Consider the following 19,295-nt stretch of genomic DNA (forward strand, 5'->3'; position numbering starts at 1 on the left):
ATTATGATGCTAATGGGACTGAATCATTAGGGTTAATAAAGGAAATCATGGCTATTTTGCTTGGTAATGTTTGTGCTTATAGTTAAATGTGAATGTTTCTCATGTTCCATAAATGAAAAACAATTGTGCCATAGTAAAAGTCTCTTACATTGGATAACTAGGAATCTCTCTACTTCAGAGGCTTTTAACATGAGAGTAGAGGTTGTGGTCAGAAGGTCTGCAATGGGACCCAGGCATCTGTTTTTATGTTTTGTTTTAAAGCTCTGCAGACAATTCTGATATGTGTTCAAGGATTAAAACCAGTGTTCTGGTTTCCATCAGGGTCTCTGCTAACCACCACTCTAAGATGACAACATGACTTTCTGGACCAGTGTATTGCTTCAGGCTAAACTAAAGGGCAACTTAACCTAAAAAACTGCCTAAGCTAGAAGTCTACTCTTAAGCTTCTGTGGGTTTGGGAGACAAACTAAATCAAGACGGTTTCTTCCTATGTTGTTTAAAATTACTAGAAATAATCTAGTTTCTCACTAATTACCAAGTTTATTAAACTAACCAGGTGCAATGCCGATGAGTACATGTATCTACAACCTCCTTGCTTCCTTATTCTCTAATAAATCCCTATATCCTTCAAAATTCTACTCCAGGGGATATAAAAGGAGAGGGGAGGGTAGGGGAGGGGAGGGGAGAGGAGAGGAGAGAAATTCTTCCCCAGAGATCTAGGGATGAATTCCAACAGCCCTAATGCAGAGTTGGTCTTACTCTCTGTGGGCCAACCACACTGTATACCTTTAACTACATCTGTTGTAATAATTGGATTATGGTCAGTGTGTTCTTTGAGGGCACATATTGTGCCTTGTTCCTTTTTTTTTTTTTTTTTAATCGCTAATTCCTACCACAGGACTTAATAAATTGAGGCATATAAAATTGTGACATAAAAAAAAAAAAAACAATGTCCATGAGATAACAGCACAAGAATTGTTTGCTTACACTAGCATTTCCTTAAATTCATAAATCAATTCATAAACATGAAACATCACAGGTAATATGCAAAAGTTCTGTCAAGTTTTGGGAATATAATCTCAGAACCTTTAATTTATATTCAGGTACATTATGGAGATCATAAAAAGGAATTTCACAGGACTAGTTATTTTAAGGAACACACCCTAGGAAATGCTAACATTAGATACACGTTCTTTTATCCAACAAATATATTTGAGCACCTAATATAGGCCTGGTACTTTCTAGATACTGATACAGTGGTGAACAAGATAAAATCCTTGTTCTGATGGAGCCTCCAGTTGAGTCAGGAGAGCAAATAAGATAGAATATAAATGAAAAAGTTAAGTTAAAAAGTGTCATCAAAGAAAGATGATAGATATAGGAGAATTGAAAGAAGGATGTCTTAAGGATGGGGGTCATAAAATGTATCTTTGAATAAGTATCTTTGGCCTAAGACCTGGATGACAAGGAGCCAGTCAAGGAAGGTAGAGAGGGCCAGTGTAAGAGCTTTGGGAAGGGGGCAGTGTGAATGAGCTTGGTGTTTGAAGGGAGCAAAAAGGCCAGTCTGCCTACATACAGCATCATGAACAAAGAAAGGAGTAGGTGTAGTGAGTTTAGAAAGGTAGATGGAGCGGGAGGGGCAGGTCACACATAGCTTAGAAAGCAGACCCTGGAAATATGTTTTGAGTTTATTCTAGATGCAACAGGAACACAGGAAGGTTTCAAGTGGGAGAAAAGCATAGTAAAATTTGTGTTTGAAAAATTACTCTACCCACTATATGAAGAATGGATTGTTGTGGGTCCAAAAAAATGGAAGCAGGGATACCAGGTAAGGGACTCCTGCATTAGGGCAGATAAGAGATGGGATGGCTTGGGCTAAGGTATTATCAGTGGAGGTAGAGAAAAGATAATTTAAGATACATTTTTGGAAGTACAGCTGTCAATACTTGCTGATGGAGTGAAAAAAGGTAGGGAAGAGAATATGGGAATGGGGAAATAATAAAGAAAAGAATTAAGAAAGTAAAGATAACAAGGTTTGTGGCTTGTACAAGCAGATGGATGAAAGTGACTTTGAAAAACCCTGATCAGAAGCAGTAAGTATCTTCCACAGAGTTAAACTGATTTGCAAGGCAAATACGATGCTAAACTTTAAAAGTACACTAAGCCTTGAAAAAGAAAGTTTCTCAATAGTGAGGTCCCTGCAATATTTTGTTAAAACTGTAAGTAAGTGCTTTTAGGACTCATTTATTACATATTTTATAGAATGCTAGCAATCTTTGAAAAGCTTTGCCAAATACACTCATATTACAGACTTTCCCCTCTATTAGCTAGCTTTTCAAGGTGACAAGACATTACAAATTCAGTTCAAGCTGATCTGTAAGTAACTTTTTTAGTTAAATATATTAGTGAGGTTAAATAAACTGTGAAGAAGAGAGGCTAGAAAGAAATTTATAAAGGAAAGAAATTTTATATCATAGGTTCCTAGACTAGGAATAATATTTAAGAGGAAAAAAAGCCTAACTTTTTTCTACAAAAGACATTCTCTATTTAAAAATTAAAATTATTAAGGGATAAGCCCATACCTTCATTCTGATCATAAACAAGAAACCCACTAGACTTAGAAACCACTCGTCTTCAGCTAAATAGGAACTTCTAGTTAGTGCTTTTTCTGCTCTGCCCTATTTGATGGGGAATATGTGTGAGCACATGCTGTATGTGAAGTAATGTCCTTGCAACTACAATTCCAATTTATTCATAAACAAATTGTCTGTGTGTTCACTATAGTTTCTCCCTGCCTTTTTAGGTGGCTTTCTAGGTGGCTCCGCCACAGCTCTGATGGGCCTGAGAGCTGTCCACCTCTCCCTACCATGGCCGTTCAGGTCTGCAAAACCTTTGTTGCTATTCTTCTGTTGTTGCCTACCTAATTCCAGAGCTGGCTCTCTCAGTTAAAACATCTGAAAAGATACCGTATGTTGACTTTTGATTATTTGTACTTATAGACTTCTTACATATCTCTCCTATTAGTAAGTATTTACTGTAAAATTTGAAGCAGAGAGCTGTTTTAGTCTAATACAGTTTGAGTTTTCAGAGTATACATCATTTCTAAAACAGGCTTAAGTTTTTAAAATACAGGTTTTAGTTAAATAAATAAACAGTCGTAAAAAGAAACTTACGTAGAATGAGTTTCCGTTTCTTTTGTTCTGAGTGAAGAAAGCTACTAAGGTAGAAGACAATGGGTAGAAAGAGAATGAATACAGAAACAGCAATTACAGGCACTGTGTCACTGCAAGGGACAGAACAATTGAAAGTTCGACTCCAAAGTTTTCGAGTAATGTTCATCTGGAACGATAGCAAATAAAATTACTCTGTTTTACATTTAATTTGTCTTCGAGTCATACAATTATTTTATTAGTAAAACAACAGGCATCCAGAATTTAAAACTAAATATACATCCCTAAAAAATCTATTGATAGTTGAGGACAATTTCTTCTGCCCAGGAAATTAGCTAGTTTACAATCAGTCACTGTGTAAGTTTATATCACACAGAAATTTCATATTGTAAATTCATAACACCATCCAAAGAATGTCAGCCTTTCACAGATCTCAGAGAACTTGTATCAAAAGAAATATGGTTAGACCATGCTTCATTAAAGAAGATTTAAAAGGGTAACAATGTCAGGTGATGGATGTGTTAATTAACTCAACTGTGGGAGTCCTTTCACAATGTATATGTATATCAAATTATCACGTTGAACACTTTAAATATATTACAATTTCATTCGTCAATTATATCTCAATAAAATGGGGCGGGGGAAAGGCTCACAAAAACAAATTTTTTTTATGTTACATGTGTAATCTCACTGAGCTTATTGCGATATTTTTAGAATGAAAATAAAAACATCAACTAAATATGTAAATACAGCTGTTCTTCAAGAGGTGATATCTATGAAATGTTTAGTACCTTACCTAAGATATTATGAAAGATTCATATGGCAAATAATTGTTTAAGTCCATAATATCTAATGAATCATGGAAACTTTTTTAGGAAGTATTTCATTTAGCACCATACATTAAAAACAGATATATTTAGGGGCAGCAATACCCCATTTTCATTGAGCTCACAGTTTCTGTCAAACATGGTAAGTGATATAAGGAAACTATCAAATTTAATGTAGGAAACTGTTCTTGCCTGAATTTTGAGATATGGTTTGCAAATGGTGCTTTGTATGTTTACTGTAAGCTTTGCTTACTGTAAGAAGGATGTTCTAAAAACAGGCAGTCATGTTGATTTCCTATGTAATCCACCCTTTGTCAGAGAATCAATACTCATCTTTCTTCTTCATTTTAAAAATGATGAAATAGACTATTATTCTTAAAATAAATATTTAGTATTTACTGAGAGCCTACTAGAAGCAGGTACTCTTCCAGACATTAGAAAAAGAGCAGGAAAAAAATAAAAATCCCCATGGTATACCCATTTTAAGTTGATAATAAGTGCTTTTTGCCATCACGAATATTATTGATCCACCATAGTTCACTCTGAGCTGCTATTCATATTCATCATTCTCAACCATTACGTTTATTAACTCTGACCTTTAGTTCTCTACTTTTAGCCAGTAATTCCTATTTCCTTTGATGCCTCAACCCTCAGACACCATATTCCCATAAAAAGTCATGATCGCCATCTAGTGGTGCCCCACATGAAGGCCGACTATACAATGGAGGAAAAATCTTTTTTGTTAACCATTTAATCAATATACATTACTAAAGGCCTACTATATGCTTGGCACTGTTCTAAATACTGGACACTAAACAGAAAAGGACAGGAAGTCCTTTTCCTCATGTGGCTTATATTTCAGTGAGAGGTAACAGACTGTAAATAAGTAAACAAATTAAAAATTTCAGATGATAACAGATATAAAGAATAAAAGCAATGGGATAGGAAGCAATTCAAAAATGGCTTGAGAAACACATGGTAGCAGGGCACCTGGGTGGCTCAGTCAGTTAAGCGTCTGACTCTTGATTTCGGTTCAAGTCAGGATCTCACAGTTTGTGAGACTGAGCCCAGCGTTGGGCTCTGTGCTGACAGCGCAGAGCCTGCTTGGGATTCTCTCTCCCTCTCTGCCTCTACCACCCCTCAGCTGTTCTCTCTCTGGAAATAAATATATAAGCTTACAAAAAAAAAAAAAAGAAAAAAGAAACATATAGTAGCAAAACCAGAGACTTCTTGAATCAGCAATAGCACACAAGAAACTGAAATGTAAACGTATAACAACACCCATGCCTCTGAAAATGACACATATCATCAACCTTAAAACACCAAACGTACCAAATTGTCAACTCATTTATGAAGTACTTGATTAATGTTCATTTTAGTTTGACAGATCAGGATATTCTAAAACTCTACTACTTTATAACTAGTTATTTCTGGTTGAAGACAGCATATACAGATTCCAATATACCTCTAAAGGGGATAGTACTACTGAAGGCACAATCAACAACACTGCAAAATATGCATCATATCACAAGTAAAGTACTTACTGCATCTTCCACATCAATGCATAAATGTGTTCCAGATTCAGCCTTATTTTCAAGTTCATTCATTTTTTGCATTTCATTGTATAGACTACTCAGAGTTTTGTATGCTTCACGACAGTTTTTGCAAACTTCTGAATAATTCCTTAACTGCATAAGACTGTGTACGCTCACCTAAAACATCAAAGGCACATTTAATACACACAATAAACATTACATCTCTTTTAACAGAAGCTATTTGACCTCCTAGCAGACAGGAAACACTATAGCACATTAAAGTACTGAGCTGTGTGATGTTAGACAGGTTACTAAATCACTCTGAGCCTGTTTTATCATCTATAATATATTGCTACCACTACCTGTATTATAGGTCTCAAGGATTAGAGAAGCACGCACATAGAAAAATATTTTCGCACTTTCTAGTTACCCTTAAATTTTGAAAACCACTGCACTAGTCGCTGGTAACTGAGAACAATAGCTCCGATGCCACATTACTAATGTCTAAATCCCCCAAATGTCTTAAATCATCTGGTCATTTATATGGCTGCTCTTATCTATCCTACTCTCACAGAATAAACCAAATATGACGTTCCCTGTGCTGACTTCAAAACTGAAGTCTGCCTCGTTGAGACAGAAGGCACTTTATTAATGCGGAAGGAAAAGGCACCAAAACTACATCCCCACTCAACCCTCTTATGTCAAGGTTTGTAATCCAGACCTCTCTAGTCAACAAAAAGGGACTGATGCCAAAGGATTATATAACCTAAAATGAAGGCAGTGGATATAATATATAAGCTATTATGTTGTTGAATCTCAATCTTTTCCATTTCCGTGACTGATACTTGTCTTTTCAAGAGCAAGTTTGCTAACCAGTCAGTTCACATCTTTGCCTTCTCTTCTCTTATTCATTACCTTGTAGCCTGAAGAAATGATATTAACTGAATATTGGAATGAAAGAGAAAAGAAACAATTAAAGGAATGAAACTGATGCAGCCCCCACAATGTTACCCCCCCCCACCATCTATTTAACAGAGAAACTAAGTCTCCCTTTAGTTCTGCCACAAGAACTAGCACATGGCCTGTTTTTCACAGAACAATTGTGCATTTCGCTAAATGTGTTCAATCAAAAATTGAGCACAGAACTTTGATGGCGGAGTATAATTTAGCCATTTATATGAAAATTTAAAATGCATATATCTTTTGACAGAGCAATTTCACTTCTGTTAAAGTCATACAAATACTCAAAAAAGACATGTTTGTAATAGTAAAATACTGAACCAAAAATCTCCATCAACATAGGGACTGACTGAATAAACGGTGGCATAGCCAAACAATAAAAAGACCTACAGTGTTTAAAAGGAATGAGGAAGTAGGATTCTAGAAAGAGGATGATACTAGCACATGCCTTGTGTCCTGACTTCTTCACAAGATTCAAGAAAAGAAAGGTAAATCCAGGCACTTGAATAGCACCTTAAATACAAAGGTGTGACATGCAAGTCTCACATCACAGGAAGGTTGTATTGTAATATCAGCTACTATACCAGTCCCAGAGAAACTAACCAGAACCACAGTCTCTTGTGAACCTCTATCCCCTGCAGCCAGCCATCCACTGGGCTCTAGAGATGCAAGAGGCTAGAACAATAGCCCTACACTGTCTGCAGACCCAGCCAGAAAAAGGAGCCTTTCCACAGCCACCAAGACAGTCCAGGTTCTCAGAGAAGCCACCTGCAAACGCTTACTACCCAAAATGGATCCTGTCTGGAATGTAAACCCATTTTCCCACCCAAGCACTGAGCGCGGAGCCACTGCCACAGACAATGTCACCAGTTAGGCTGCTTCCCTTTTGACCTCAAACTTTTTAGTTGCGTTCTTTCCAGTTTGTCTCTAGGCTCAGGCAGAAGACCCTGAGGGCAATGCATCTCCAGAGGGGAACTTAAACTACCCCCTGAAGCAGTAAGGGCGGCCCTGAGCCTGTAAGACACTGCCCATGATTGACTCCAGGATGATGAGGAGGATGATCAATTTGACCTTCACTTCCTGCCTGCACTACCCACCCATCTTTGCCCCACATTTTCCTTATGTAAACCTGGAAGTATTTTCAGCACTTTGGAGACAGTCTTTGGGATGCTAGTCGGCTGTCTTCTGGACATTGGCCTCATAGAAATAAATTCCTTTCCTGTTTCATCACCAATCAGTCTCTCTGCCTTTGGATTTTGTCAGCAGCAAATGGCCGACCCTGGTCTGCTTGGGACCCTCGGAGCCAGGTGCTCTTGTACCCTGGCTACACCACTCTTAAGCTGGCTCCCTTCTCCTCTTAAACACATGGGCGCATGCACACACACACCCTACCTATAAAACACCGGAGTTCTTTGGGGCCCCTTTATTATCACTATAGCCTCACTCATTCACATTTGGTCTCGTGACTTTAAACACCATCTGTACCTGATCTGATGATGGCCAAATCTGTATCTCCAGCTCACAACTCTCCCGAGCTCCAAGTTCACATATAACGTTATTTGACATCTCAACTTAGGTGTTCAATAGCTATTTTGTATTAACTTGTTCAAAACAGAATTCTTAATCCCCAATCCCTTACAGCCAGTCTTTCTAGTGGCCCCATCATACTCTCGGATACTCTAGGATAGTCCTGCTTCTTCTTCCCTCTCTGATCAGCCACCACAAATCTCAGGAATTATCCAATCTATCAGCAAGTCCTGTTAGATATACTTGCAAAATATATTCTGAACCAATCTGCGTTTCTCCAACATTACAGCCAGGACCCCAGTCCACACCATCTCTCTCTCCTGTGACAGCTTCCTAAATAAGTTCCTCCTTTCCGTTCTTGCCCAGGTTCAACTGAGTTTCTCCACAGCACAGCCAGAGTACTATTTTAACATGCAATTCATATCATGTCACATTCCTGCTTTAAATGGCTTCCCATTGTGCTCAGAATTCAGTCCATATTTCTTCCTTTGTTCTGCACAGCTCTACAAGATTTGGCCTCTGCCTATCTCCCCGTATCTCATTCACATATGCTCACTGTGCTCCAGCCAAACGGGCCTTCTTCTTATTCCTTGCACATACCAAACTCATTCTCTCTCCCAAGGCCTTTATCCTTGCTTCTAAGGGAAGCATTCTTCCCATGGCTGACTCTATGTCAAAATTTAGATTGTCTCAAAATTCACCTACTCAGAGGTACTCCCTGCCCACCCTCTCTAAAGTAGCACACTACACCCCTTTCCAGGACTCAGTACTCTTCATGATCTCATTTCTTTGTTATTAGTCTTACCCCTACTAGGACATAGTTCAGAAGAACAGAAATCTTAGCTGTATTGTTTAGTGCTCTATCCTCAGTGCCCAGAACACTACCTCCTGGCACGTATCAGTGCCCATTAAATATCTGTTGAATGAATAAGTGAGTGCATAGTGCCTGCTTGAGGGAATTTCTGAAAGTCAAGCTATAGAAACCAAACTCTATATGGAGAGAGAGATTTCTCTCAGCCCTCCCAACCTGGTACAACCGTCTTATCACACTGACCACATGAGCACATAAGAAAGTAAGATGAGCCTAACACTAGACATAAAAAGAAAACAAAATAAGTTAAAAAAAAAACAAGCAAATAAAGTGATTCGAAGTGCAAATTAAACCTAGACATCAGAATAAATGCCCTAATGAAAAAGAATTCATTCAGCATATAGGAGAGAACTTTTAAAAATTAATTACAGCTCCAGGTATGAAATAAACGTCCATGAGTCCATATTGATATAAATAAATAAATGTGGAAGAAGTGGCAAATCTTCCTTATAGAAGATTTCTAAATAATTTAAGCAAACACTCACTCCTCCAGGACTTAGATATTAATTTCCCCATCCCCATTCTTGTCACTTAGGAACTTGCTTCCAAAGAATAAAATATGGAAAGAGGAAGAAAAAGGTAACTTTGAGTTAAAGAGACCTAGAAAACACTACCCTGTCCAGGTGATCAAGATTAACATAATCAGGGATAAATCATGGTGACAGCATGTACCTCTGACAGGATGTGATGAGAAAGGCACTTCACTTCTGTAGTGTTCTTCCCCAAAACCCATAGTCCCAGTGTAACCATGAAAGAAACATTAGACAAACCCAAACTGGGGGACATTCTATAAAATATGTGGCCAGTACTCCTCACAATTATCAGTCATGAAAAACAGGGAAAGATTGAGAAACTGTCATAGACCACAAGAGCTAAGTGTGGTATGATGGGAAATAGGTATTTGGCTTTTGTCTCTGGTTCCTGGCATTGGGATATCCCCAGTGATAAGAGAGCCTTTTGTATGCTAATGCATGACTGGTGGCTGGGCGTCCCTACATAGCTTCAGGCTAAAGGCTGGTCACCAGAAAGACCAAAGCACGTTGGGTGTTGGAACTTTTAGCCCCACCTCTGACCACTGAGGAGGGGAGAGGAGCTGGAGACTGAGTTAATCACAGTAGCTGAGGTAATTTATCATGCCTACATAATGAAACCTTCACAAACACACACACACCCCTCAATGTTACAAGAGCTTGCTTCTGGGTTGGTGCATACAGCGATGTGCTGGAAGAGTGGTATCCCCAGCAGGGCATGGTAGCCCTGCACACACACCCCTCCCTCACACCTTCGCCTACACATCTCTTCCACTTGGGCTATTTCTGACTTGTATCCTCTGTAATAATCAGTAAACATAAGTAAAAAGTGTACCTGAGTTCTGTGAGTCATTTAGCAAATTATTGAACTTGAAAGGGGGCAAGTTGTGGGAACCCCTTGACTTTGTAGCCAAGTCGAACACAAGGGTAGGTAACCTGGGCACTTTGTGATGGGCATCTGAAATAAGGGCTTCTTGTGAGACTGAGCCTTTAAATCTGTGGAGTCTGACATTAATTCCAGGTAGTTAGTATCAAAATCGAATTGTAGGACACCTAGTTGGTGTCAGAGAATCAGAGAATTAGTTGTTGGTGTGGGAAAATCACTACACACTGGACATCAGAAGCGTTGTAAAACTAACTCACTTAAGGAAACAGAACAACTAAATGCAATCTGGAAATCAGGATGGAGAAGGAAGGACTTTACTGGAGAAACTAGCGAACACAAACTCTAGTTTAGTTAGTGGTAATGCACCAATGTTGGTTTTTCAGTTGTGACAAATGTACTATAACAATAGATGTTAACAGAATTGGAAAGTGAATGAGGGGTATATGGGAACATTCTGTACTATCTTTGTAATTTTGTTCTAAATCTACTATTATTCTAAAATTAAAACTTGAAAACTCTTTAAAAAGCAAATAATAGGTCATCATATCTACAACTTATTTTTTTCCAACTTAATTTAAAATGCTTCAGCAAAAAAACTAAACATATCTGCATATAAAGAAAATATGACAAAAAGTCGGTAATTGTTGAATCTAGATGATAGATATGAGTCTTCATTGTAACACTCTTTCAACTTTTCTGTGAGTTTTAAATCTTTTCATAAGAAAAAGACTGAAAAAATAATGCATATCATTTGTCACATTTATCTGCAAAGATCTGAGATAAAATAAAATCAGCCTGCCTCTTGAAAAAAATAGAAGTCCTGAAAGGTAAAAGAGACTATATTAAAAACAATTGCTTTAAACTAGTATATACTTAGTAAAAGTGAGAGACTAAATATATGTGTAAAGAGATATTTACAAATAATCTGGCATTTGATTTCTTTCATCTGTATTTCCCAATGTTTACCTACAATAGAATAAAGCAAATAACATAGCTTATTCTTGAAACAGTAAGAAAAACAGCACCTATTAGAGCAATAAAAATTCTTGAAAATTAAAAAATACCTCACAACAGAAGAAATTAATATAGAAGCAGTGAAAAGTAGAATGCAACACTGAGGATATAATTAGTGATTCAGACAAGGACCTCTCCTAGAACACAAAAAGAAAAGCCAGAGAGAGAGAGAGAGAGAGAGAGAGAGAGAAAGGGAGAAAGCGAGAAAGCTTAAGAGAAAGAAGATAAGGGGCATAGAGGAACCAGACCCAAAAGATTCAGTATATCTGTAATAGGACTATTATAAGGAGAGAAAGGGCCAGATAGGGCAAAGTAAAAGAAAACCTAAGTAAAAATTACCTATACATGAAAACAATTCAAATTGGCATTGATTTCTATCTGAAACACTAAAGATAAAGGAGAATAATTCATAGAGAACTGAGAAAAAAGAACTATGATTCTAGAATCGTAAACCTAGCCAAGCTATTACTCACATGTAAGGGAAACAAATGGACATTTTCAGACATGCAAAGATTTAGAAAGTACATCTCCCATATCCTTCTAACACAATATATAAAGTAGTAGTCTAGTCAAACATCAAAACTCAAAAAAAAAAAAAAAAAAGGGAAAGATATAGAAAGGCCTGGAAAGGATAGCAAGCACAGAAACAGTAAAATATGAATAACTGCTAATAGAATGATTAGCACCTTCTCCCTGGAGAGGGTGCATCTTGACAAGCGTTCCAGGTAAGGGGTTTTGAAAAAGATATATTTCAAATTTAATAAAAATGAGTTTGTTTTTTTTTTTTTTTTTCAACATTTATTTATTTTTGGGACAGAGAGAGACAGAGCATGAACGGGGGAGGGGCAGAGAGAGAGGGAGACACAGAATCGGAAACAGGCTCCAGGCTCTGAGCCATCAGCCCAGAGCCTGACGCGGGGCTCGAACTCACGGACCGCGAGATCGTGACCCGGCTGAAGTCGGACGCTTAACCGACTGCGCCACCCAGGCGCCCCTAAAAATGAGTTTTAAATTGCAGAGTATTTATATAAATTATGGGATATGGGATTCTATCTTGATCTAGGAAGACTATTGTGATAGAGAACTACAAATTCAAATATACTTCTTTAAAAAGTTAAAGAAAAACACTATGATGGCAGAATAAGATATATGAAATTTAAATTACAAATAGAGAAAAAGAAGTTGAGAAACAGGTCATTCCAATAAAAGTCAAGAAAAAGGAAAAAAACCCCAGAAAATAGAAAAATGGGTGGCAGGAATTAGACCTAAAATAATAGCACAATACATGTGAATTGGTCAAATTCCTCTATTAAAGACAGACTCTATGTCAAATACAAAATAAAATCCATACATACATGCTACTTATATCAGAAATATTTCTTAATTATATAAAAAAGATTAAAAATGAAGAAATAAACAGGGATATAGGAAACATGCAAACAAAAAACAACAGGGGTGGCAACATTAGTGTTAAAGTAGAATTCAAGGCAAAAGCATTCAGTTGGATAAAGATAAATATCTTACATAAATATTTTATATATTTATAACAAAAATACAATCTAAAAAGACATCACACTCATAAACCTTTATAATCCCTACAACACAGCAACAAAATAATAAAATTAATACTTTCACAAGCACAAGGTAAATTCATCCAAAATAAAATCACATGTAGAAACTTAGGGATAGTATACATAGACACATAGAAATTTAAGTAACAGAACCTGCCTGAGTTTCAGCAGGGCACTTGGTCACCTAGCTAGATATGGTTATTGACTACATTCTTATCAATGAGACAAAAACATAAATGACACGGGAATTTCTGTGAAACTTCCTGAAAAGGAAACTCCTTGCCCTTCACTTTCTTTCTTTTCCCATTCTCACAGGATTAAATGGGGTCCTGGCTGAAAGCCTCCTAACACAACTCCTTAAACGAGGGGGGAGCACAAAGGGACAAGAAACGTAGGTCCCAGAATCACCTTGTGGAATACAGCTGCCTATCGTCTACCTGTGGACCATTGCATTCTCTTATTTGTGATAGTTATTTGAGGTCTCTGTTATGACACCTTTGCTTATATTCTTCATAATATACTAACAAATTTGACCTAAAAGTAAATAAATAAGTAAAAAAAAAAAAATCACTTTGCATCCTATATACATATTCTTTTCAAATGCCCATAAAACATTTTTTAAAGGTTTTTAATAACTGATTATTACATCACAAAGATATCTCAATTAGTTCCAAAATGTACACAGGCACTGGTCACAATTTCAATGAAACTTGAGATGTATAAATGCAAATAAACCAAAGAAATCATGTCACTCCTACTAAAAAAAATTACTTTTTTTTTTAACGTTTATTTATTTTTGAGACAGAGAGAGACAGAGCATGAACGGGGGAGGGGCAGAGAGAGAGGGAGACACAGAATCGTAAACAGGCTCCAGGCTCTGAGTGGTCAGCACAGAGCTCGACGCGGGGCTCGAACTCACGGACCGTGAGATCATGACCTGAGCCGAAGTCGGACGCTTAACCAACCGAGCCACCCAGGCGCCCCCAAAAAAATAATCTTCCAAAGAACTCGTAAGTCAAAGAACAAATCAAAATTAAAATTAGAAATTTAGAAATAAAAAGCAAATACAATGCCTTTATATGAGAATCTTATTACTGGAAAGACCAAAGTTATAAACTTACAATCTGCAAATTATTTTATTGTTGAGCAAAAAAAAAGCTAGAAATACATTGACCATTCAATTCAAAGAACTAGAAAAATGACAAAATTAAACAGAAAATATAGGAGGAACTAATAAATGCAAAAGCAAAAATAAACACATTAAAAAAAACAACCCAGAAACCAATAAATAAAACCAAACACAGGTTTTCAGAATGATCAACAAAAATGAACATACCTTTAACAAGCCTAAAGAAAACTCAAGGGGAAAACTGCACAAAACAGCATTTGGAATAAGAAAGGGAATGTAGCTATATATATGATAGAAATTTTAAGGAGTAATCTGTTACTAAATGCAACATGTTATCCCGGAATGGATCCTCAAACAGAAAAAAGGACATTATTGGGAAAAGTGGTGAAATCAATAAAGTCTGGCATTTAGTTAATAGCTATGTACCAACATTGATTTCTTAGTTTTGACAAATATACCATGGTAACATAGGGTTAACATTTGGGGAAACTGGGTCAGGAATATACAGGAATTCTTTGCATTACCGATGCAAGTTTTCTGTAAATCTAAAATCATTCCAAAATAAAACATTTTAAAAGAAAGTAACCACCGAAAATCTGGAGCAGGGGAAGAAAAGATATCATTCACAATGGCACCAAAAATAATATAATACCTTGGAATAAACTTCCAAAATGTATAACACCTATATGAAATTTAAATAAATCAGTAAAACTACTAGAGGGCATGAAAAAAATAGAGAATAAAGGTGGTTGCCAGAGGCTAGAGGAGGAAGACATGGAGAATCATTGCTTAATGGGTACAGACCTGCAGTTCGAAAAACTTCTAGAGATGGTTGGTGGTGATATTTGCACAACAATGTGAGTATATGCTTAAAAATGGTAACATGGTAAATTTTATATTCTATTTTACCATAATAAAAAAAATAGATGATATACCATATTCCTAGATAGGAAAGCTCAGTACCATAAACATGCCAATTCTTTCCAAGTGATGAATCTAAAATGTAATGTAATTGTAATAAAATCACAAAATGATTGATTTTTTTTTTAACTTGGTTCTATATTCATCTCACGGATTTATTTAGTTAACTGGGACAGTTAAGAAGCCATCAGGAAAAACTAATGACCTATGCCTCGCATCTCACACCAAAATAAATTTCAGATAGAGATAAGATGTTTTAAACACAGAAAATGAGGGGCCCCTGAGTGACTCAGTCGGTTAAGTGGCCGACTTCGGCTCAGGTCATGATCTCGCGGCCCATGAGTTCAAGCCCCGCGTCGGGCTCTGCGCTGACTGCTCAGAGCCTGGAGCCTGTTTCCGATTCTGTGTCTCCCTCTCTCTCTGACCCTCCCCCGTTCATGCTCTGTCTCTGTCTCAAAAATAAATAAACGTTAAAAAAAAAAAATTTTTAAACACAGAAAATGAAACCATAAAATTACTAAATCACAGCAATTTAAAAAATTATCTCAAAGTGGGAAAATCCTTCTAATATGACACCAAGTCTACAAGCTATTACAATTTTTTGATAAATCTGATAATATAAAAATTAAAATTTTCTTTGTAACAAAAAAGAAAAATATAATAAAAAAACCCCAACAAACTAGGATAAAACATTTGCAACTAACATCCCAGCAAAATGCTAATTTTCCTAAAACATTCATCAGAACACTAGTCTCTTAAACCAAAGAGTAACTAACTGGTCAAATAGACTTGGTAAACACTGTACACAAAAATTACCATTTGGTCAACATAGTATTGGAAGCCTTAGCCTCTGCAATCAGACAACACAAAGAAATAAAAGGCATCCAAATCGGCCAGGAGGAGGGCAAACTTTCACTCTTCGCAGATGACATGATACTCTATATGGAAAACTCAAACCATTCCACCAAAAAATTGCTAAAACTGATTCGTGAATTCAGCAAAGTTTCAGGATATAAAATCAATGCACAGAAATCGGTTGCATTCCTATTCACCAACAATGAAGCAACAGAAAGAGAAATCAAGGAATCAATCCCATTTACAGTTGCACCAAAAACCATAAAAACCTAGGAATAAATCTAACCAAAGAGGTGAAAAATCTATACTCTGAAAACTATAGAAAGCTTATGAAAGAAACTGAAGAAGACACAAAAAAATGAAAAAAGATTCCATGCTCCTGGATAGAAAGAACAAATATTGTTAAAATGTCAATACTACCCAAAGCAATCTACATATTCAATGCAATCACTATCAAAATAACAACAGCATTCTTCACAGAGCTAGAACAAATAATCCCAAAATTTGTATGGAACCAGAAAAGACACCGAATAACCAAAGCGATCTTGAAAAAGAAAACCAAAGCAGGAGGCATCACAATCCCAGACTTCAAGCTATACTACAAAGTTGTCATCATCAAGACAGTATGGTACTGGCACAAGAACAGACACTCAGATCAATGGAATAGAATACAGAACCCAGAAACGGACCCACAAATGTATGGCCAACTAATCTTTGACAAAGCAGGAAAGAATATCCAATGGAATAAAGACAGTCTCTTCAGCAAGTGGTGCTGGGAAAACTGGACAGCAACATGCAGAAGAATGAACCTGGACCGCTTTCTTACACCATACACAAAAATAAACTTAAAATGGATGAAAGACCTAAATGTAAGACAGGAAGTCATCAAAATCCTCGAGGAGAAAGCAGGCAAAAACCTCTCTGATCTTGGCCGCAGTAACTTCTTACTCAACATGTCTCTGGAGGCAAGGGAAACAAAAGCAAATAAAACTACTGGGACCTCATCAAAATAAAAAGCTTCTGCACAGCGAAGGAAACAATCAGCAAAACTAAAAGGCAACCGACAGAATGGGAGAAGATATCTGCAAATGACATATCAGATAAAGGGTTAGTATCCAAAATCTATAAAGAATTTATCAAACTCAATACCTAAAAAACAGACAATCCAGTGAAGAAATGGGCAAAAGACATGAATAGACACTTTTCCAAAGAAGACATACAGATGGCTAACAGACACATGAAAAAATGCTCAACACCACTCATCATCAGGGAAATACAAAGCAAAACCACAATGAGATACCACCTTACACCTGTCAGAATGGCTAACATTAACAACTCAGGCAACAACAGATGCTGGAGAGGATGCGAAGAGAGAGGATCTCTTTTGCATTGTTGGTGGGAATGCAAGGTGGTGCAGCTACCCTGAAAAACAGGATGGAGGTTCCTCACAAAATTAAAAATAGAACTACCCTACGACCCAGCAATTGCACTACTAGGTATGTATCCAAGGGATACAGGTGTGCTGTCTCGAAGAGACATACGCACCCCAATGTTTATAGCAGTACTATCAACAATAGCCAAAGCATGGAAAGAGCCCAAATGTCCATCGATGGATGAATGGATAAAGAAGATGTGGTATATATATACAATGGAGTATTACCCAGCAATCAAAAAGAATGATATCTTGCCACTTGCAACTCCATGGATTGGAACTAGAGGGTATTATGCTAAGCAAAATTAGTCAGTCAGAGAAAGACAAATATCAAATGACTTCACTCATAAGAGGACTTTAAGAGACAAAACAGATGAACATAAGGCAAGGGAAACAAAATATGAAAACAGGGAGGGGGACAAAACATAAGAGACTCTTAAATATGGAGAACAAACAGGGGGTTACTGGAGGGGTTGTGGGAGGGGGGATGGGCTAAATGGGTAAGGGGCATTAAGGAATCTACTCCTGAAATCATTGTTGCACTATATGCTAATTTGGATGTAAATTAAAAAAATTTAAATTAAAAAAAATTACCATTTGGAATTCTACAACATACATTAATTAGTCCACTAACGTTCTAAAGTCCTGTAGTAAAGCATTTCCTAACCTTATTAGAACACTCACTAAACCTTTTTTTATAGGCCATGTATTAATCACACTTTGCAGAATATATTTTGGGAACTGCTTATCTAATAGTTCTTATTCTCATGGAAATTCATAATTCTGTGTTATCACATTTATTAAAGAGGAATCATATATACCTATATACTAAACATGTTTACATCTATTTGTGGGGATTACTTACCTGCTAAGCAAATTTCAAATCTAGGATTTTATCAGAGATCTAACGTCACCCCTTACCACCACCAGGAAAGTTCCAATACCAACAGTCAAGGGTCAGAGGTGCAGAAAACAAAACCAATAAGGGCAGGTTTCTTTTTTTTTTTTTAAGATTTTATTTTTTGGGGCACCTGGGTAGCTCAGTCAGTTAAGCTTCCGATTCTTGAGTTCAGCTCAGATCATGTTCTCACAGTCATGAGATCAAGCTCCCCATCGCTTGCTCTCTCAAAAAAAAAAAAAAAAAGTAAGTACTCTCTATACCCAATGTGGGGCTTGAATTCACAACCCTGAGATCAAGAGTCACAAGCTCTAGCAACCCAGCCAGGAGCCCTAAGGGTAGGTTTCTTAAAGGGTACCTTTTACATTATAATTCAATATTCAAAGCTACTTTACTAAACAGTGCCTTTAAAAGCAGGTAAAATATATTTCAGCAAATATTAAGGCAAAGAATAAGCTGCCTGTAGACAGAATCATATACTGCATTACATAATACCTTTTGCATAAACAAAGTCAAGGTAAATTACTGTCAGATCAACATCGTGTTTTAATTAAACAATGACATACCTAAGTTACTGTGTTCCATACTCAGTGTCTCATTGGATCCTCACTACAAAATACTTGAAGGCAGGCAGGATAGATTTTGCTGTTCCCACCTTATAAGTAAGAAAACTAAAGTTTTGATGATTTGCCTAAAGGCTAGTAATGTAAGAATTTAGCAGATATCCAGGTCCACTTACTCTTCTACATTGTATGTCTAGATAAATATCAATAATTAATGGTAAAACATTTTAAAAATTATTCATTACTCATTTGTACAAGGCATTTTAATTTCAAGTATCATATATAAAATACCTGAAGGTTATGCTCAAAGCAGGTCAAAGTGTGATTAAATAGACTGAGGAAATATAGCGTGCTATTTGACAATTCTTCACTTGTGTTCGTTAAACAATCTGTCAAACAAACAAAAATGTATATTAATATATCTCAAGCAACAATTATAAACTGTCATTTATCTCTCAAGCTATCATCTTCTGTTTCAAACTATAGTAATTCTTTATTCAAACAAGCATTATGTGTTCCACATACATGGAGCTTACCCCTTTTAGTTTCTAAAAGATATTTTTTCATATCATAAACATTTTCACAAAAATCTTAATCACATATTCT

General features: G+C 36.6%; 1 protein-coding gene across 1 annotated transcript in view; it reads right to left on the reverse strand.

Annotated features, from left to right (window-relative positions):
- OSTM1 (osteoclastogenesis associated transmembrane protein 1) overlaps window positions 1-19,295 on the reverse strand; it is a 41,546-nt gene that overhangs the window by 5,077 nt on the left and 17,174 nt on the right. Inside the window, exons 3-5 of the mRNA XM_045499202.1 lie at window positions 18,981-19,078; window positions 5,542-5,709; window positions 3,174-3,339 (exon numbers count right to left, since the gene is read on the reverse strand). Coding sequence (XP_045355158.1) covers window positions 3,174-3,339; window positions 5,542-5,709; window positions 18,981-19,078 — 432 coding nt within the window. The remainder of the gene's footprint in view (window positions 1-3,173; window positions 3,340-5,541; window positions 5,710-18,980; window positions 19,079-19,295) is intronic.

The sequence above is a fragment of the Leopardus geoffroyi genome, chromosome B2 (assembly GCF_018350155.1).
Source record: "Leopardus geoffroyi isolate Oge1 chromosome B2, O.geoffroyi_Oge1_pat1.0, whole genome shotgun sequence".
Taxonomy (NCBI): Eukaryota; Metazoa; Chordata; class Mammalia; order Carnivora; family Felidae; genus Leopardus; species Leopardus geoffroyi.